At 46.4% G+C, this 21163-nt stretch overlaps 2 protein-coding genes across 4 annotated transcripts; one reads left to right on the top strand and one right to left on the bottom strand.

Annotated features, from left to right (window-relative positions):
- Positions 1 to 2729: 2729 nt before the first annotated feature.
- On the top strand, positions 2730 to 16440 carry WRAP73 (WD repeat containing, antisense to TP73). 3 transcript variants are annotated; one of them, XM_065696602.1, is made up of 13 exons: positions 2730 to 2888; positions 3383 to 3535; positions 4074 to 4190; positions 10148 to 10220; positions 11078 to 11181; positions 11782 to 11868; positions 12714 to 12848; positions 12940 to 13017; positions 14333 to 14438; positions 14995 to 15120; positions 15722 to 15918; positions 15999 to 16099; positions 16214 to 16440. In XM_065696602.1, exons 1-12 carry the CDS (start codon positions 2820 to 2822, stop codon positions 16056 to 16058), a joined length of 1305 nt encoding a protein of 434 aa, XP_065552674.1. In that variant the 5' UTR covers positions 2730 to 2819; the 3' UTR covers positions 16059 to 16099; positions 16214 to 16440. The 3 variants fall into 3 exon arrangements, with proteins under 3 accessions (XP_065552674.1, XP_065552672.1, XP_065552673.1); XM_065696600.1 differs by having other exon boundaries at positions 15722 to 15913; XM_065696601.1 differs by having other exon boundaries at positions 15999 to 16440.
- Positions 16441 to 17041: 601 nt separating this feature from the next.
- On the bottom strand, positions 17042 to 21149 carry TPRG1L (tumor protein p63 regulated 1 like). Its single transcript, XM_065696609.1, has 5 exons — positions 20932 to 21149; positions 20747 to 20838; positions 19800 to 19976; positions 18934 to 19087; positions 17042 to 18374 (listed from the first exon to the last, which is right to left on the bottom strand). The coding sequence occupies exons 1-5, from the start codon at positions 21118 to 21120 to the stop codon at positions 18180 to 18182; spliced, it is 807 nt and encodes a 268-aa protein (XP_065552681.1). The 5' UTR covers positions 21121 to 21149; the 3' UTR covers positions 17042 to 18179.
- Between the last annotated feature and the right edge of the window lie 14 nt (positions 21150 to 21163).

Here is a 21163-nt window from a genome sequence, read left to right on the forward strand (position 1 = left end):
TGGGATTAGTAAAACAAAGCTTGGGAAGAGGCAATCCACCACCTCTGCTCCACGGGGCTTAGCACCCAGGCAGGGGCTGCCCCCATGGAGGCTGCAGGAGTGTCCAGCACCTTTCCTTTGCATTCCCACTGGTTCCAGAGGTGGGAGAACAGCGCTCTGGAGGAGCAGAGCAGATGAGCTCACACATATCAACCACAGGTTCATTCAACCGACGGGTTTGACCACAGAGCCTGAAAATATTCTTAGAATTAGTGTAAGCTGACTCCCTCTTTGCATCACTATAAGAAGGTGAAGGTACCACAGGCGTGATGAGGGGGTTGCAGCCTTGCTGAGAGTGATGCCTGGAGCTCAGTTTCTGTGCTCTCTAGAAAGAGCATCTTTGCTTTCACCATTAACTTTAAGCCTCAGTTTTAGGCACCTAGGACTGTCCCTTCCTGTTTCACCTGGCAATAACCTATTCACCACTCTAACACCCAGCAACAAAATATGACAGCATTTTACAGCTACCTTAAAGGGAGATAAATGCATAGACCCTGTATATTTGGGCTATGCCTAATTCCTAAAGACTCTTGGCCCATCCTAGGAGAAGAAGATGACTTGTGACAGCCATTCCCAACTGCCACACTGAGCTTCTGTGTACTGTGTGATGGCTGTGCACTGGTCCCTGGACCTTCTCATCTCCTCCACACAACCATCCAGCTCCTCCAGCCCACAGCAAATGACTTCATGTTCGCAAACTCCTGAGGTGCCAACACTACCCCGTGCTATTGCTCATTTGTCCCAGACTGTTGAATTCGCACTGCAAACCAAGGCTTGTAAAAGCAACCAAGAATGAGCAAGTTTCCCTGCAGTGCAGCACGCTTGGATCTCAGGAGCCCTCTCTGGGATCCAGCAGTTTCCTATCAATTTTCTTTCCAAGAAGAGAACAGGATTTTTGATATAAAACAACTCAATCAGACTAATTGAAGGACAGGAGGCAAAACCAGCCAAGCCATCCTCCCCGCCTGCCACTGAGCATCAGTCATGTGGAAGGACCCAACCTCAGCATCCTGTCGTACCCATCCCCACCTCTGCCTTTCCCTTTCCCATTCCCATGGCCCATTTTAACTCCACAAGTGCTTTAACCCCAGATCTAAGGCACTTGAGAACAAACTTTCCGCAACGCTTTAATACTGCGTAACTAGCCTACAAAGCAAAGCAGCCACAAATCATCTTCCAGTTGCATTATCGACACTCGAGAGGGTCGTGCCGAGTAACTCCCGCACACAAGCAGCAAGGGATTCCCTTCTGTCACGTTTTTCCTCCTACCTGCTCTGGCTCCCCAAGCGTTCCGAGTTCCCTCGGAGGTCTCCCTCGGGCAGGAGCGGCCTGGGATTGAGGATCTGTGTTATTTACTGCCCTACAATCAAGTAGCGTCCTGGTCGCCTAGGCAATGACATTGGAGCTGCTGAAAGCTATGTGAAAAGTGAGGCAAAAGCTTGCGCGCTCCTTCCTGGAGTAGGAGGCAGTTGCAAGGGGGTGGGGAATGCTCAGCCAAGCGTGCCGGGGAATTAAGCTGGTCACCAAAGTGACTCCGGCTGTCGGGGCTCCGGCAGCCCCCAGCAGCACTGCGCCCGAGGCTGGGCTTTAGTAGCAAAGGAGCAGGGAAGGAGACTCGATGGGGGCTGACCCCAAAGGAGGCTCTTCCCCTTGCCACACTGATGGGCTGAGCTGGTTCTGTGCCTGTGTTGGTCAGCGTGACCAGCTCATCAGCACTGGGCTGTCAGAGGACCGGGGCAGCCGGGTCAGGGGATCAGCAAGGTCCCACCACACTGTGGGAAAACTGGCCCGATGAGATATGAACAGGGTGGCAGTGGGTGAAGACTGAGTATTTCTGACCAAGAACCATCAGCAATGAGACTCTAATTATCTGTGTTGGGCAGACTCAGATGATAGAGAGGAGACTGAGCTGAGCTCTTAGGCAGAAGCTCTTCCCTGTGAGGGTGCTGAGGCGCTGGCACAGGGTGCCCAGAGAAGCTGTGGCTGCCCCATCCCTGGCAGTGCTCAAGGCCAGGTTGGACACAGGGGCTTGGAGCAAGCTGCTCCAGTGGAAGGGGTCCCTGCCCGGGGCAGGGGCTGGAACCAGATGAGCTTTATGGTCCTTTCCAACCAAAACAAGTCTGGGATTCTATGATCTACCAGCCCTTAAATACATTGGAGCTGCTGTAACCAGTTTTGGGGGCCCAGATACATGATCCATAACGAAAACAAGACTCAAACACTTGCTCTGACCCAAAGTTTATTTTTCAATGACCGTGTCTGTATCCCCTGAAGGAGAATGTCTCCCCCCAAAAACCCCTTTACTTCTTTATTAATTCCAATCCAGTTACCGCCCCGTTCACAGGTGAGCTCCTATTGCAATTAGCAGCCTCTCTGCCCTCGCTGCGCCCCTAATTGCCATCAGCAATTAGCCGGGACCGGTCATTACCGAGGGCAGCCGGGCGCGGGCAGCGCCGGGCCAGGGGGGGCTGCTGAGCGCGGGGGCTCGCCCAGGCCATGCAGGGGCTGGGGGGCTCTCACCGTCACGCGCCTCATTAGGGGCTCATTTACATGTTAATTGCCGACCCCGCGCAGGAGGCGCAGCACCAGGACTACAACTCCCGGCGTACCGTGGGGCAACGCCCTCCCTGCTTCCATTGGCTGTTGCGCCAGCGCTGTCCCGCTGTGATTGGGTGTTGATAGGCCCGGTTCCGCCCGTTCCCCCACTTCCGCCGCGGGCCGGCGCCGGGGCTGTGGTGGCGGCGCGGGCGGGTTTGAACCGCGGCCGGCCCGGCTCCGCCATGAACTTCTCGGAGCTGTTCCGGCTCTCGGGGCCCCTCGGCCGGTTCTCCCCGGACGGCCGCTGCCTGGTGAGTAGCGGCCGCGGCCTGAGGGGAGCGCCGGGTGAAGCGGCAGCGCGGGGCCTTGGTAGCCGGGCTCTGCCCCCGCAGCCGCCGAGCCGGCGCGGTGCGTGTGGCACGGGCAGGCCCGGTGAGCGCTGTCCTGGCAGGCCGGGCGCGGCGGGGAGCGGTAGTGCCGCTGGTCCTGCGAGGACAAGCGTGTGCGTGGGGCCCGTGGGTTGCTGCGGGGGCTTTTAGTCGTCGGGGGTCTTTATAATGGTGCCCAGGCTGCGGTTACTTAATAAAGTCATAGCTATGAGCCAAGGAGTGGGTTTTTAGAGGAATGAGCAGTGCTAAAGTGAGGGTTCCATGTATAAACACCCCTCTTTCCCCCTGCTTTAACTGCTCCTACTGGAGTTCCCGCACCAAACCCTTCCGAAGTTAACCCCAGGCCAGCCGCAGCACGGTGCAGTGGGAGCTGCTGCTTTTGAGACCAGCTCAGCTTTGGCTTTGCTCTCACCCAGGCGTCGTGCATGCAGTACCGCCTGGCTGTCCGGGATGCGGGCAGCCTCCAGATCCTCCATCTGTACACGTGCCTGGACCAGATCCAGTACATAGAGTGGTCGTCCGACTCGCTGTTCATACTGTGCGCCATGTACAAGCGAGGGATTGTGCAGGTAAGACCCAAGCAGGGCAGGGGGTTTTCTGCTTGGGGTTTGTGTGTGCTCTGGGTGAGTTTCTTAATAACCACTTCAGGGTTATTGCTAGAGCAACTGACCTCGTTGCTGGTAATGCAGGCTTTGAGGATAACCCAGCATGCCCTTACTTTTAAAACAAACACCTTAGTTTGAATACAAATTCATTTTAGAATGAAAATAAACTCAAAGCTGAAGTCTGGCTTACCAGCTTTCAGCACAGTAGCAAATAAATACATTCACACTTGTTAAATGGACTAAAAGTTGGTTTAAGTTCAGAATTTGTCACAGCTAAAAAGCCACCTTATTCTACAACCTGTATAAGCACACAGAGCTGCGGGGCTTACTTTTGTAGTGGGATCCAGCGCCAGTCCTTCATGGCCGCAGCTCGCAGTGGTTTCCTGATGTCTCTGATGTGCGATGTGGAACCTCGTTGCTGCTGTAGTGTGTGCTCACAAGCAGAGGGGGTGGTGAGCTGCTGGTTCCCTGTGTTGCCTCTCTGGTTTCCTCTCTGATCTAGGTCTGGTCCCTGGAGCAGCCTGACTGGCACTGTAAGATAGATGAGGGGTCAGCAGGATTGGTGGCCTCATGCTGGAGTCCGGATGGTCGTCACATTCTCAACACAACCGAGTTCCATGTGAGTGTGAAGTCATGATTACTCTGCCTGGTATCAGATGTTACTGTCTGCACTTTGCCTCTTAAAATAACCTAAAGCTCTTAAAGCTGTGATTGTGGTGAAGAGCATGGATATAGATTTCCTGTATCCATGTATGTAATCTAGGTTAATTCCAGTGTAGATGATAGCTATTCTGTTAACACTTTATCCTCTTGCTTCTGATGGTCAGATAGAATGTGAGCACTTGGCTTTGAAGGTAGAATTGTATGTTTGAGGAAAGTGCAGGGGTAACTGGTGTTCATCGAAACAATTTTAGAAATCAAATATGTCGTTCATAGCTCAGGGAAGGCTCAGGCAAAACCACATAAAGCTCGAAACCATCAACATTTAAGAGTCTGTGGAATCTGAAAATATGATCTTAGGTTTATTGATGTGTGAGATGAAGTTTAGAGAAATACTTTCATAACTGTTTGATTTGGCATATAGGAGTTGGGCTGCTGTTCACTTGGGAGATTAAAACACCTCATAGAATCATAGAATCTATTGCTTATTAGTGCTTATTGATGAAGAGCCCTGTTCTGGAACCCACCCTAGGGTAGAATCCCTGTCAGGTGTGGCTTCTGGGTGCTGGGTTTGTTGAGAGGCCAGGGGAAGTCTGACTCTCCACTGTTTGTGGTCTTTGGATAAGAGCTGGTGATTGGTGATGTTCAATGCAATGATGAATGGTTGAAGAGCAGCAAAGAACTACATGCACACGTGGCAGAATTCTCTGGCAAGGATGTTTAGTGCTGGCTGGGGTAAAGATTTTCAGTCTTGTTCCATTCCCCTACCACCCCTTTAGACAGCGGGTTATGAGGAGTGATGAATTTAGGCCTTAGGTTTCCTAGCAATGAATCATCCTGATGGCAGCTAAACCAAAATGAGTTTCAGAGCTCATTCACAACTTCAGCCTGAAGTTGTTAAATCCCCTGCTAGCCAGGGAGAGGTGTGGGCAGTAACCCCCACTGCAGCCTGGTGCTATGTGCTACAAGTGTGAGTATCTTGTGGCATGTGCATGTGGGGGTGGACTAGCAAGTATTTATTGCCTCCAACAGAACTTGGTTTGACCTTAGAGGATTTCATTAAGCCTTTGCCAAGTTGGCATCTGTCTTGGGATAAGTTTTCATTCCAGCTGTAAACAGGTTGCTAAATTAGCTTTTGTCAGACAGCTGCCTGGGTTATGCTGGTGTCTGAGTTGTGTTTACTCTCTCTGCTAAATCCATAGTCTGGTGGGACAGACGGAGTAGTGCTCTAGACAGAAACTGTCAGGACACTTAATATTGGTGTATTATGTATGTTATTGAATACAGTGATTGCTCGGAGGGCTTAGGGCTTCCCTGTCAACCAGGCGTTGGTTGCCTGATGCTTTCAAGCAGCACAACTAATTACTCATACTTGTAATTCTTCAGGTCAACATGTGAGCTCCACTGTAACTCACAGAAAACTTCCCTATTCCTAGAATATTTTTAAAGGATATGGTTGTGCTAATTTATTTTCAGCAATCCACACTTACTAATGCCTCAGGAAATGATTCTTTAGCTGACTTGCAGTCAAGTGTTTTTTTGTGGTCAGCATTATAGTGAATGTGTGGGTTTTCTGATGTGTGCATGAACTCAAGTGCAGCACATTTCCAAAATCCATTTTGTCTCTGTTCAGCCTTTTGAGATGGGCAGCAATGCTTTATGGGCATTTAATATTAATATAGCTCTGCAAAAGTGATCATTTTATTGGAGATGGATCTGTAATAATAATATGGAGGGTTTGGGGTGCTAGGATTGTTACACAACACACATAATATTGTATGGCAGAGGTACCTGTCCAAGTCTTCACACAATTGCTGCAATAAACAGCATGATATACAGGGCAGCCAAGTGGTACAGCCTTATTGGAGGGAGTACATAGACTCTGATCACCTGGTAGTGAATTGTTTTTAACAGTACTGGGTTACAGATAGAGGAATTTCCAGTGCTTATTTGCAGAAGTGTGTGTAGTATCTGGTTAGTTGATTTCCAGAAGTTTCCACATTTTTGGTGTGTCCTGTGGAAGGTGTTGTACTAGGTGTCTCTCTTGTTACAGTGCCTGAATTTATAGGCATGTGTAGAGCTTAAATGTGAGCTGCAGATAAAAGATGTGGAGGAAGCAAATGGATTCTCTTCCTTGTGACTCATGTTTTGTGCTAAAAAATGTGAAGATCAGCAGCATTGTGGAGTGTTTCTTTCAAGAGCCATAATATAGACTACATATACTTCAGTTCTGCATTAGGTACTGAACACTGAGGAGCTTCTTTCAAACTGCAGCAGCAGGGGGAATAAGTGTTTCTGTGTATATTGGAGCTAATCCTTAGTAACTGTAAATGGCTGCAGTGGTTGAAAAATGCTTTCTGTCGAGGAATGTGCTCTGAATAATCTTCTGAAATCCAGTGCTGACAGACACTGCTATGTAAGGAGGCGTTGTGACCCAGTCAAGTCTGGGACAAAAGTTGATGGTCATTTGAGATGGAAGGTTGTTTAAACGTGTGTTTTTATCCATTGAAAATCACCAGTCCTACACCTGCCTGTAGCTGTCAACATTGGGCTGTAGTTCTGAACCCAGCACTGGAGACTGTTTATCACGTTACCATCTAAATACTTTTTATTTCTCAGCTGTTTTTAGGCTATTTTAAAAATGCTGCTGCTTTTGGTTTGTTTTTCCACTGCAAAACAACAGCTGAAAACTTCTCGGACACCATTATCATTAGGATTTGAGTTTGACAGTGCCACTTAATGGATCTGTGCTAAAGAGAAAGCAGCCCTCAGTGCTCAGTGCAGAAGAGCTGGCTGCAGGCTCGGCTGACCATGATCTGGTCTCCTGCTGTGAAAGCAATTGTCCCTTCTTTCCGAAGTCCCTGAGAAAAGCAAGTAAGAGCAATGCAAACTTATTGCCATATGTTTCTGTCCCATATCTGATAGCCGTGAAATAATCACTCTTAGGGTAGTTTATGTTGGGCCAGATTATGGAATGGTGTTTCAGTTCCAGGTGGGAATATGAAGGTTCTCCCTTTTTGTCCCAGTTTAATTGTAAACATGTTGTTAATCTGTGTAAGATAGGTGTGAAGTCCATAGGTTAAGCACCTAATGTAATTTCCTCAGTTTATAGATGTTTAAGTGCACACAAATAGAACAGCTGAAAGGAATCCTTTGGGGATTTGATTTGTGGAATCAAACTCATTTCCTTTTATGTGTTTCTAACATGGGGGAAAATCTTCAGGCTCCTGCTCTGTGACTTGGGCAAGAGGTTGCAAGGATGTTAGGGCAGAGCCTATCTCTAACTTGCTGTTGTGCACTTCCCTTACCAGCTTGCAGCCCTTTTAGGCATTATATTGGAATAGAACACCTTCTTAGTAGTTACAGGTGTCCTGTGGCTGATGGAGATCAAGTCTGAAGATGAAGTCCTTCGGTTACCAAAGGATTGTCCGTGTTGGTGAAGCACATGCTTAGCCTTTAAGTACAAGGTGACAAGAATGAACAGGGAAACCATTATTAGTGTCTTCTCTGGGGAGTTACAAAACTTGATCCTTTTAGAGAAGGTTCTGAGTAGCAAATGGAGGACCTGGCAGTGTTCAAGGCCAGGCTGGACAGGGCTTGGAGCAACCTGGTCTAGTGTGAGGTGTCTCTGCCTGTGGCAAGGGTTGGAACTGAATGAGCCTTCCAACCCAAACCAGTCTCTGATTGAGTCTCAGACAAGGCAGAGGTTACAGTGTGCAGCTTCACACCTGTAGAGATTATTCTCTTCCTACACACTCAAGCTTGACGTGAGTGGTGAGGTTTTGCCTTAGAGTCAGCCAACATGGTCTGGGGTAGAAGTGTTTGATACAGAGCAGACCAGGTGAGTTGATCCTGAGGCCAAGCAGCAGCACAAGTGTAAACTTGGATGCCTTTGTTGGGAAAAATTACAATGCAGACCTCAGCATTCAAAGCTTGCAGCTGCTAAGCTTGTATTAAGTGGCTGCAGAATGTGTGTTGTGTAGGCTGCATGTTTTGGTCGGGGGAGGAACAGCAGCAAGTACATTTAACGCTGCAATTAATAGGAGCAAGCAGCATATCACTATAGCAGTTGTGCTAGAAGAATGTGAGTAGGCATTGTGTTGGTATTTTTAAAGTAAATCTTGCATGAAGAGCAGACTAACAGTGCTGTTGTATTTCTGTGGGTCCGGAAGAGAGCAGTTGCAGTGATAGAACTTGATTAATGTTCTTCAGCTCAAGGGTTCCTCTAGGACCTGCTAAACTTAAAGGCACTGTAGATGTTTAGCTGTAATTTCATACCTATGAAATAAAGAGAATAATAAACTGTGGGTGAAATAGGGTGCAATATCTTCTCTAACTGGATAGAAGTGGACAGGAATCTGACCTGATTGTGCTCTTTGCTTTAATAAATTAAAGAACTATTTAAACTATTTCCTCTTCTCTTAAAATCTCAGAAATGTCTTCTGTGTACAAAAAGCAGTAGGGAGAACTGCTTTTCTGCTTTGGGACTTTATGCATCTTCAGAGTGCTTAGGAGGATTCTGAAGCTTGAACACCATGTCAACTATGAGAGTTGTGCTGTCTAGCAAAATGATAGTGTCAGCAAGAGAGAACCCCTGAGGGCTGTTGAAACACATGGTCTGTAGCATTACCAGGTAGAACATTGTCAGAGGATGCTGCTCTGGTGAATCCCTTGATCACCACTGAGCAATGTTGATTTCTTCAGGGAAGGAAAATATGCATTGAGGACAAACATGCAAAGAAGCATAGCAGAAACTTCCTCCCTAGGGTGCTGGTGAAGCTGATGATTCATCTGATACAGGATTGGGATGCAGTGGTAGGCAGTGCTGAAGTCTTACCTGTGTAATGAATTGGAACTAGTTTTGTTGTTCAGTAGTTCTGGGAAAGATGGCTCATGACTGTGGTGCTTTCTTGGAGAAACAGGTTTACCTGCATCTCTTCTAGAATCTCTTACCTTAGTGCAATAACATGTAGGAAACCACAAGAAAAATACTATCCTGGGAGCATTCCTTGCTCCAGCTATAAATGATTCACATGCCATCCTGATTAATGCACATATGTCTGGTGGGGCTGCCGTTGCTAAGGGAGAGTAAGTATTTGTTTTTAATTGAATAATCTGCAGATGGCAACACAGAGCTTCCAGAATGTGGGCTGTGACCTTGAAGAGCTGTGGAGAGGCTTCTTTTGCAGCTGACTGCCTTCTCTGCTGTTTGGGTGGCTTAGGGATGCACAAGCCTCCAGAAATATCCCAAACATTGTGCTTAATGCCTTGCTTTGCACGGCATGTTTTGGTTCTTATCTCCTCCTTTCAGGAAGGATGTAGGATGACTTGGTTGTGTTGCTGAGGACGGAAGAGCAAAATGCAAAAGAAGTCGGCTGTCAAAGCAGAGTGTGTCTAAGAGTTGAAGAGTACAGCTACATTTTCATACTTGGTAGCTCTTTGCCAAGAGGTACAATGTTCTTAAGCTGCTATAACTTTTCATCCATTCCTAAATTCAAGAAACTTCTCATCTCTTCCAGATCCTGAGATGAAACTGGGTTTGTTTTTCCAGCTGAAGAGTGCCTATGTATGATACATGTAGCTAGATTCGTGCTACTCTCAGTAACTTTGGTGTTGATAAAGAGTTTTTCTCCATATTGGTGTTCTGCATCTCATATACCCCTCTGGTGTGTCCAGTGTGCCTGTCCTGGTGATTTGCAATAAGTAACCTTGCTACCTGAAGGGACTTGGCAAAGGAGAATTCATCACCCTTACTTCTCAGGCTTTAAGCTACATAGAATAACTGCAAAGTTTAATCACAGAGGGTACATTGATCTACTTTGTGTGACTGAAGTAGGTTTATTGGTTTCTGTTTACTTACCTTTCTTTTATCTACTGAACTAAACACATACTTCCTTGTCTTTGTTTCTTTGACAGCTGCGGATAACAGTGTGGTCCTTGTGTACCAAGTCTGTATCTTACATCAAGTATCCCAAAGCTTGTCAGCAGGGTAAGTGACACAAATCTAACACCAAAATGGTGTTGTTTAACATGGCAGAAAGGGAAAAGGAAATGGGGTGGGTAATGACAAAACGCAGGCCTTGGGGTGGGCCGTGGCCCCCTTCCGTGTTCCACTGGCTGCCAGCACGAAGATGTGCTCTGGAGATGTCATGCTCTCGCTGTGAGTGAAGGATCACATCAATCCATGTGCCTGTTCTTCAGATCTACATCTTTGCTACATTTGCCTCTGAAGGGTCCTTTTAAGACATCAGATGAGGCTGGATGCATTGGTGATGAAAACACTAATCCAAAGTGGCTTTTGCCATCTCTTGCATGTGAAAAGATTTGAAAGGGAAGCTGTGTCAGGCCTGTTTAGCCACATGGCTATGGTTAGCAGTATCCTGCCTGAGGCTTGTATCCCGTGTATGACAGAACCAATTATGTATCCCATATAAAATCAGAGTGGATGGGGACCGATGCCTGGAAGCTTGTAGAGTACCAATGGTTGCATAATTAATCCATTTAGCTTAGATTAATGAACTGCTTATTTCAAATCTGTGGCTTTTATATAACAACTGTCTGTCAGTAATCAAACACGGGGTTTTGAAGCATGCTGGAGTTCTGCAGTAGCTCTGAAGCTGTGTCCTTAGAAGTAGCACATGGAAAGCTAAAGAACTGTGACACAAGGAAGTTAGTGACACTATGCACTGCCTTGATTTTGATTTAATGTGATCTATGAAGATGTTTTTTTTTCTTCTCCTTTCATTTATCCTTTGAATTGGGAGTAATTGCTCTTCCTTGAGGAGTTGTCAGCTATTGTGTCATGTTTTCGCTCTCATTTTCTTAATTAACTTTGTCTCGTTGCAGGGATAGCTTTCACTAAGGATGGCCGCTACATGGCAGTAGCAGAAAGACGTGACTGCAAGGACTTCATTAGTATCTTTGTGTGCAGTGACTGGCAGCTACTGAGAGTAAGAAACATCCTTGCCTTCCCCTTGTGTGTAAACTACAAGCATGTGTTGCATGCTGGCTGCTTTGAACTCAGTCACTTTGGTAGCTTGATTTTAGGCTTTGAAGGATACACACTAGCATGTTATAGAGGACTGGATGGATCTGATATTAAAACCTATTAAGAGCTACTCTGTACCTGATGTCACCTCTGGTTCAGGAATCCTGAGGCTCCTTAGAAACTGATGGCAGGATTTGGGAAACACCATTAAATGCTTGTTGTGTTCCCAAGCACTTCCATGATGATCCTGTGCTGGTCTTTGAGGCAAGGAATTTGTCTAGCTGGATTTCTTGGCTGATTCAGTGGAACTACTTTTCCTTTCTTATGAAATTATGTTCATTTTAAGGTATAACAAGTTTTTGCCCCTTCTGTAAAGGGAAATCAAACAGGAATTCAGCGTACTGTTGCAAAAGCATACACTTCTGTTTTCATGCTAGCATAGCAAGGGCTCTCTTGCATTTGTGGTAGCACCTAATAGCATAAAACTGAGGATTTTAGTCAGATGCAAGTGTTTGTTAGCACAATATTTCAAATGGTTTTGTGTTTTCTCTTTTGGGGGAAGCATTTTGACACTGAAACCCAAGATCTGTTCGGGATCGAATGGGCTCCTAATGGCTGTGTCCTGGCAGTGTGGGATACATGTCTGGAGGTATGGAGAAAAACATGGTTTATATTCTTGGAGGGTCCAAGTTGAGTTTTAGCTGCTGTGTATAAAGCACTAACTAAAATAGCTTGTGTTAATTTCATGGTTTTTGCTTTAAATGAGAAAGCTGAACTCAAACCATTTTAACTGCTATATTTGTATTGGTAATGGATGTTCTCATGAATGCATGCCAAACTGTTGTGTAAATCTTCAATGACAGCAAATTATCTTATTGGCTTTCTGATTTAGCTTGAAAAAAATCGATTGTAAGTGGTGCAGAAGCTGTTATTGAAATAATGAAGGAATTCTGAAGTGAGGTTCCTGCTGTTGTACTTTGCATTGCATACTAGTTTTAGAGTTAAATACTCGCCCAAAAATTTAGCAAGGAATATCTAAGTTGCTGTCATTCTGCTCTGAGTAGGTGAATTTCTAGGTATAAAAAAAACGACCTCCAGTGGCCATGATTTTATGGGCTGTGTGATCAAAACAGCCCTGGGAATGGGCAGGGTTGGAACATCCTGGATTGGAGGGCTGGCAGGTGCTGAAGGAAGATGAGGGTCTTCCATAGTGTCACCTGCTGATGTTGCTGGAGAGTGGTGGGCTGGAGGGGCCACTGCTCTGGCTCAGTGGGGCATTTGTGCTCTTGGAGACAGGGTGCCTGTGGTCTGAGAGAGCCAGAAGAGCCAAACTGGAAGCCTCAAGCCTCTTGTCTCAAATCACAGATAAAAGGCCAGCCCCTTTGTATTTAATTTGCTGCCTTTTAGTGAGGGAAAGTTTGGAAGGAATGGTTTTGGCTGCCTATGACTTTAAACAATATTGTTAGTCTTTAGAATAATCCATTTCTGTTTCAGTATAAAATACTGCTGTACTCCCTCGATGGCAGACTGCTGGCCACGTATCGGGCTTATGAATGGTCACTTGGCATTAAATCAGTGGCCTGGAGTCCCAGCAGTCAATTTCTGGCAATTGGCAGCTATGATGAAAAGGTAAGAACTAAGTTTTCTTTCTCTCTGTTACCTGAACCATTTGTAGAACTTTGTCATACTGGTTCTATCTTGCAATGCTTTCCACAACTAGGTGCGTATCTTGAACCATGTAACTTGGAAGAAGATCACAGAGTTTGAGCATCCAGCAACTGTTGTGAACACAAAGACCGTAAGTATGGATCTGGAATCCAATTGGCAGTGCTTTGCTGCTGCTGTTTGTATCCCAGAGATTTTGTTCTGGAGACCTTGCTTTTCCACCCCTAATGTGTAAAGGGCTTGGAAAATCCCATTAAAATTTGGGAATGTAAGAGAGGAATCCTTTCAAGTTTGGAGAATGTGTGTATGATCCCCTCAGCTTTGGCACTCATGGATTCTCAGGTGCTTTGTCACATGCTAGTGTATTTTGATGTAGATGGGGATTGCATTACAGATATGGGTGTGCAGAGTATGGCAAACAGGGAAACAACAGGAGGTATTTGTCTCAGCTTTGTACAGTTCATGACTTGAAACAGCATTGGACCTGGATTGTGGTCAGATCTACATCTTGTGTGTACAGGCTCTTCCAGCTCACCTAGAGAGCATTTCCTGTAAACATCTATCAGGGTTTATTTTTACCATTGCATACATGTATGTGCAGGGCCCAACAGATTCTGGGTAGCTGGCAGCAGGCAGTGAGCTGTGGCTTTTGTTCCAAAAATCACAAACTGTTCCCATCCATCAAGGTAAAAAGAACACAGTGTAGTAGTGCTGCATGCTGCTGCAGAGGGAGACTGGGCTTGTGCCTGGACAGATATCCTGGGAGACTTCATGTGTGCAGACTGGAAGTCTGCAATATTCCCATGACTCCTGATGCCTCTAACCAGAAATGAGGCGTGATCCTTTAAATGCACCTCAGCAAAACTTCTCACGACTCAAAAATGCCCTTACTTCCAGCTAGGTGTAAAACATGCAATGGAAAACAAATGGGAATAGCTCTGTTAATCTCTGCTACACGGACAGGAACTGCAGTTGGTGCTTTTTATCCTGGTGCTTGTGTTTGGAAATAATATGTAGTAGGCAGACTATTAAAATATCTTTGCTATTCCCTCCTGCAGTGTTGTACTTTGCATTTTTTATGATAGTATCCAATTAAGAGTCTTTGTTGCAGAAATGAAACTGATGTTCCCACTGTAATGAAGGTGATTTATTGTGCTGCCAGATTTTAGCTCTTGGGAATAACAGATGAGGTGTGCTCTGGCAGGCTCACTCTTCATAGACTTCAAGGTTCATTTATATATCACAGGAGTGTTTTCCTGATCATGGTTCCAAACAGCAGATGATTCACTGAGTTTGGTATTTGCCTACTGAAGCCCTGGTGGTGACCCAGGGGATGCTGAGACACAACACGCTTACAAATGAGATAATGGGATATGAATGGTTTGGTAATAGCCCATGTTCAAATTCTCTGAGGCCCTTCTGTAGAACTCTCACTTGTTTCTTTGTAGATTGTGTATAAAGAAGTGGAGAAATCCCCATCTGTTGAAACAGAGAGACTTTCTTTCCCTCCAACAAGAGCATTGGCTAGTTCTCTCTTCAGCACACAAAGTAAATGTAAGCCAAAGTTTACTACAAGATGCTTGAGTTTGCCACGTGAGTCTTTCTAGGAGTAATAGCTATAGGCGAACTCTGCCCCTTTGGTACTGAATGGCTCCAGTGGGTGCTCTGAAGGGCAGTGAATCAGTGCTGCACACTGCTAGAGGGGCTGCTGTCTGCAGGGTGGTTTGCTGGCATGTTAAAGACCAGTAGGATACTGTAGAAGGCAATGGATTACTAGTATTCTTTATTCACTGTTTGCAGTGCTGTAAATCACCTTTGGTTTGCGTTGGTGTTTGAAATAGTAGTAAAAAAGGTAGCAGAAAACTTGATCCCCTGTTTTTTTGTAGTTTAATCCCAGGCTTGTCTGGATTTCTAGCCTTTTCTTACAGGAGGGCAACAGTAGTGAGCTGTGTATGTGAAGATGCACTAAAGACAGTGGAGGTTTTTTAATAGGAACATCTTGGAGATGGGTAAAATATAGCCCTGTCATCTCAGAAATAAGGGGTATTTAACAGTTGGAATGTAAATATTTTGTCCATTCAGGCTTGATTACTTCTCTTTCAAATTCCAGATGCCATTTCTGAGGTGCCACTCTCTTTGCACTATGTCAAACCAGCTGCTGACCGGGCAAATCCCAAAATGGGCATCGGGATGCTGGCGTTCAGTCCAGATAACTGCTTCCTGGCTACCAAAAATGGTGAGTTCCTGCTGCCCTACACTGGAGAGAGAACTTACTCCCTGCACGTGGGGTTTAAAATCAGCTTTGTTGTGCAAATATACAACTACAGAGGAAGTTCAGCCTATGTCTTATAGTGTACATAAAGTGGTGTGAGGTGCCAGAGCCGCTCATCAGTGCATTAACTCGGCCTTGGCTTTGTATTTAGTGAGTAGGATGCTTTTCATATCTGTTCAAGTGTAGGTGAGTTTGCTGTATTGGAAAATGAAAGGCGCAGGTTTCCTCCTCCATTTACAGCAAGTGTTTATTGAAAGGCAGAATTCTTCACAACCTGTATTAGGGGGTGTCGATTACCTCAGTGGTGAGAGTCATAAAGTGCTGCCTCTGTCTGTCACAGAAGCTGTCGTTCTGGAAGTCAAACTAAGTCGCTTTTTATCCTTTTTGCAGTATTTCTGAGGCAAAATTGAAGGCAGTGCTGGGCAAAACTTTAGTGGTGTTACACTCATGGTGTACCCAAATGGTTTGTGTTGTGTTAGACATCAATAGTGCCCAAGTTGTAAAGACCACACTACTTTTTTTATCCTTCAGGTATTGACATGATTACCTCTTCCTTTTCCAACAGATAACATTCCTAATGCTGTCTGGATCTGGGACATTCAAAAGCTGAAGCTGTTTGTAGTCCTGGAGCAGCTGTGTGCCATCCAGTGCTTCCAGTGGGACCCCCGACAACCCCGCCTTGCTGTATGCACAGGGAACAGCAATGTCTACTTGTGGTCCCCAGCTGGCTGCGTGTCCGTGCAGGTCCCAGTGGAAGGTAAGGTCTGTGGGAGCTTCACAAGCCATCAGCAGCTTTACTTACTAAATATTCTTCCACTTACCAGTCTCATCTGTTTCTGTAGGTGACTTCCCGATTGTGTCTCTGTCCTGGCATTCCAGTGGAGACTCTATGGTGCTTCTGAGTAAGGACAACTTTTGTGTCTGTTACTTGGAAAGAGAAGAGGTAAAGTAACAACCCTTTGCATTAAACTGCTTACAAGCTTGAGGAGGAATGAGGATGGGGTCAAACCTTTTTGCCCAGTGTGAAGTTCTTGTATTTATGGATTATTTATTGAAGGAGGCTACCCAAACTCCAGTGTGTGAAGTACTGTGATTGCACTTGAATGAAGTGATGTAGCAGCTCTGGGTAGAGAATGAGGTCTGGATTGCAAGAAAACTGTAGTACTTCTGTCTTTGAACTTTATCAACTATGAAACCTTATTTTCTAGAACTGTAGCTGTGTGTATATAATGTATAGCTATTTAAAATTTTACAATTTCCAATAAATGCTTTGATATTTACAAACTTGCAATGACTCTAACTCCATTCTGAAGTCTGTTTCTCTGTTATTGGTGAGGTGATTAGTCCTAGCACAAGGAGACAGTTACTTGCACCCATCAAGGTATCCAGGCTGGTAAGACAACAGATTTTTCTGGTGTATTAGAACTAAATATTGTAGCAGAAGTAGATACACCAGGAAGACCCTTTCTAGGGAATCAGTTGGTGTTAAAGCAGAACAAGTTCTGTGTTCAGAACCAAATCAAGTCCTCTCTAGTCATTGCAGTAATTTCCAGACTAGGTATTAACAGATGATAGTAATTGTACCTGGCCTACTATAGATTTACTCTACTGAATATTTGTAAGAGGGATAATAACTGATACTTTAGAATGATGCACTAAAGGCATTTGAAATTGGAGCTTTTGACCCAACTTCCTAATGCCAGATAGGAGTGGATGGTTGGGCAGGGAAGGAGCAGTTGGTCTGTCCTGTCTCTGTAACCTGTGTAGCCGGCTGCTGGATCCATCAGAGGAAGGGAGCCCACTGCTGAGGAATTTACCGGATGTTTTTTCTTTGCTACTTGATTTCACAGCCTCAGTCTCCCCACAATGAAGAGAAACAAACAAATTGAGTTAAATTTTAACTTTACTGCAAGATTAGTTATAATTAAACAGGTATCATAGAAAATGCATTGAGGGGCATGCAGCTTGTTGCATTGTCATGATTTCAGCTTTACAGAGATTTCATAAAAGCGCATCTTAATCCAAAAACTACCACTGCAGCACAGCATGTATTCAGCCTTGCAGTTGTGCAGGGAAATGCTCTGACAAACAGCACACCTAGACGGTCACACGCAATGGAAGAGGTGGTCAGAGTAACCTTGGGCACAATTGCTGTTGCAGTCTCTTATGCTGCTTCTGCATTTCATTACTGGACACCTGTATAAGGTGAAGTGTAAATCAAGGTTGGCACCAAAGTTTTACTGGGCTCCAGGATGAGTCCTGCCCTGCTTCTCTCCCAGATTTAAGAAAAACTGCTAAGAATATAAATCTAATCAAAATAGAATTCCGTTTCAGTTTTATAAATAATAGTGTTGAAGGCAGATGTGCTGGCAAGGGCTTTTGGCAATATCCTCTCAATAAAGTCTTTATTCTGTGGCTACAGTAAGCACACACACACACAAGAAGTTAGGAAGCCAATAAAGTCCTATTCAGCCATAGCTCATGTGGATTGCTTCGGAGCAGTTGCAACAGGGGGGTTTAACACTGTTAGCTGACTGTTTAGCTACAGAATGACTTCACGGGCCTTAATCTAAGTGCTAAGGTACCTGGAACTGTGACCACTACCACCTCTTTAAACAATGTGAATCAAGTCCGAGCACACTGCAGTGTTTGACACCATGCACAGGGAGACAGCTGTAACATGGCATGAATGTCTTGCTGTGTCTTGGAAGTTGTGCAGAGTGGTTGTAGCAGATTCCCATTGCCCTTAATTAACATTTAGTTAGAAGAACATGTAGTTAGAAATGAAAAATAACTGCTGCTAGCTCGCCTTGTGTAAATCTGATACGCTGCGAGTGACACTACCTGTGTCAGATTAACCTGGCCTGTGTGTTCTCAGAGCAACTCAGGCCTCCTGTGAACCTCCAGTTCTCCACCCTCCTTGTGCTCCCCTGACTTCCTCACGTTGATTATCTGATGTTTTGCTGCTCTCCCCAGCCCCATACCAAATCACTTGCCCTTGAAAAGATGCCCCATGATGAGTTTCAAAATCCAATTTTGCCTCTTGTCATGGAGTAGCCAAGTTTGGCCTCGTTGTTGATGAAGGACATCAATCCCAGGTAGGTCTCGATCAGCAGAGGACGCTCCAGCACAAGCACACCATTTGCCCTTCCTGGCAACGGAGACTCCTTCTGGGCTTTCTTCACAGCCTGGATGAGCTGAGTTTTGAAGTTCTCCAGCTGAAAGAAAAAAGTCACCTTGATGTTCTTCCTTTGTTTTAAAGATTGTTGGATAAACAGCTAGGGTTCATCAGCCTTTGCATTGACTTGTAAAGGCTGAATGCCACTGCCGTCATCATGTATCTTCCGTGCCATGATAAACTTTACGTTCTGATATTTAACCTTCATGATACAGTTAATACCAGGACACTATTTATGTGTAAGTTAAATGCATGGCCTAGATGTGTAAAGATTTACCAGTGACTTAATGCTGTTTATTTCTGATCGCCCTTATCACTGATGTGCTGAACATAAATTACTGTGGTGGTCTGGTTTTAAGGGAAAGCACCTATTGCAAGTAAAATGGAGAACCACCTAAGTGAAGGTTTGCAGTCAGCAATTAAGCTGTTTAATTAGCTGGCAGTCCTAGAAGTCATCAGGCATCAGCCTGTGGGGTAAGTCAGAGAAGGATCCATCTCTTTGGCTTAACTGCTTCTATCTAACTGCTGTATCTTTCCAAAATCATCCAAGTCATGCCCAGCCGAGGAGCTCAACAACCCACCTAGAGCCAGTTCCTTACCAGGCAAAGGGAGGCCACCTTCTCATCAGCGTCTGCCATGGGGTGTTCGGTGAAGGTGACGTACGGGATGCTGGTGGACCACGGGTTCCATCTGTTGATGAAGGAGGCGCGACTCTGCTTGTCCCACTGGATTCGAATCCCGACACCTTCTCGCCTGATGGTGAAGACAACACAAGTAACACGGTAAGACTCTGGACTCTTTGAGGCCAGTTTAACTGGAACTGTGCTGTCTGAAACAGACAGAACTGGAAGCTGAAATACAAGTTTGGTAGTAAGTGTTTCCTCTAGACCAGTAAGAGAAGAATTTGGCCTCTGGAATATGCAAAGATAACTTCTTTTAAGCTGAGGGTAAGGGTTATGCCCGGGACCCAATATCTGAACTGCATTGCCTGTAATAGCCTGTGTTGATGTATGACCTGACATTTACACGTGGCTTTCTAGTAATGCTAAGGTGGTACTACTACTGCTACTACTCACGGCACTACATAGAATTATTAGGGTTGGAAAGGACCTTAAAGCTCATCTAGGTCCAACACCCTGCCACAGGCAGGGACACCTTTCACTAGACCCCGTCCAACCTGGCCTTGAACATTAATGGCAATGAACTTCTGCTCCCAAATCTACTCATCTTACGTTGAAAGTCCTTGAGCAACTTGCTTTTAATGTAACTGCTGATTGCCCCAGCAAAATAGCAGCTACTCTGAGGTCTTAGAGTAAGGCTGAGCAGTGGTTTGCAAAGTCAGGTGAGCAAAAGGAGAGCTCTCAGCCACGGCCAGCAGTCAGGGGCAAAGGTTGACAGCTCAGACTACTCACAACAGTGACAACAGGAGTTACAATAACACTGCAGCATTACCGCATCAACTCACTTGTTCAGAGACTTAGATGGGAACTCAAACTGCCCGACCGAGATGGTATCGACGGCACTGAGGGCGATCCTCGTCACGTGCTGGCACTGCAGGCTGATGAAGTTGTATTTGCAGATGAGGAGGGACCAGTCTGTGATGAGAACCAGGCGCTCCTTCTCGTTGTTCCAGTGATCGATCCTGGCAAGGCAACAGGACTGAGCTTTAGCGGTCTTGGTCATTGGCAGAAGAATCATGAAGGAGAATGAACCCATTCCATTATAGCCTTTGCTTTGAGTCAGCAAGTCTGACAAGAAGGGGAGTATCACAACAGAGGGAATACACTGGTTTTCTTAGTAAGGCTGAGGATTTGGAGGTGTTATTTGAGAACAAATGCTCCTAAACAGGGCAGATGAGCCCTCACCAGCACTAGAGCGTGTTTAACAGCACACCATTAGCGTGCTGCCATGCTGGCTGAATTAACTGCAGTGGTGCATGCTCAGGGGAGAGAAACAGTTTCGTTTACCTGTGTGGTCTGACAGCATTTTCCTCTATAAGAACAGCCTGTACACAGACAGCCTTGTCTGTTTCTTCACACTTCATGGATAAAAGATTTGACCTTTACCTGCTGCTGAACCATCACAGCTGTAATACTGTTTCAATGTTAGGGTAACCCAGGAGTAGATTATGTTTTAACCGTTAGGGTGATGAGATTTTGGAACAAGTTAATTTAGGGTCTTCATCTCACCCTTGGGTGGGTTTGGGCTGCATGGGGATAGGAGCATGATGCAGCCAGCCTCGGCCTCTGCAGGGCTGGTTCCGCAGGTAACCAGGAGCAGCTAAAGCAGAGCAAAGCGGGGATGTGCGGGTTGGGAGCCAGGGGCCGGGCAGGATGGAGGGAAGGCCAGGGGGGGTGTAGGGCCCGGGCAGGGATGGAAGCAAGGCCGCGGTGGGGAAGGGGCAGCGCTCACTCCGCCAGCAGCCAGACGCTCTGCACCTCCCCGTCCTCGGCGGGCAGCACGACCGCGCGGATCTCGCTCACCGCCTGCTCGATGGTGCCGGGCTGCGGGGCAAGGGGGGGGGGACACGTTACCGGCTGCCGGGGCCGCTCCGCCCCGCTCCCCCCCCCCCCCCCATCTCCGCGGTGCGGCCGTACCCGGAACACGAAGTACTCCCGCAGGCGGCCGCCGCGGGTCGCGGTGCGCACCGACACCGGCCGCAGCGTCTGCCGGGGCGGCAGCAGCGGCCCGGCCTCCCCCGGCACCAGCACCGCGGCCGCGGGGCTGCCGCTGTCCCCGCCGGCGTCCCCCTCGCCGCCCTCCGCCGCGTCGCGGAGCTGCAGCATCGCGGCCGGCCCGGGCGCTCGGTGCCTTCCGGGGCGGGACCGG

Source organism: Lathamus discolor, chromosome 16 (assembly GCF_037157495.1).
Source record: "Lathamus discolor isolate bLatDis1 chromosome 16, bLatDis1.hap1, whole genome shotgun sequence".
Taxonomy (NCBI): Eukaryota; Metazoa; Chordata; class Aves; order Psittaciformes; family Psittacidae; genus Lathamus; species Lathamus discolor.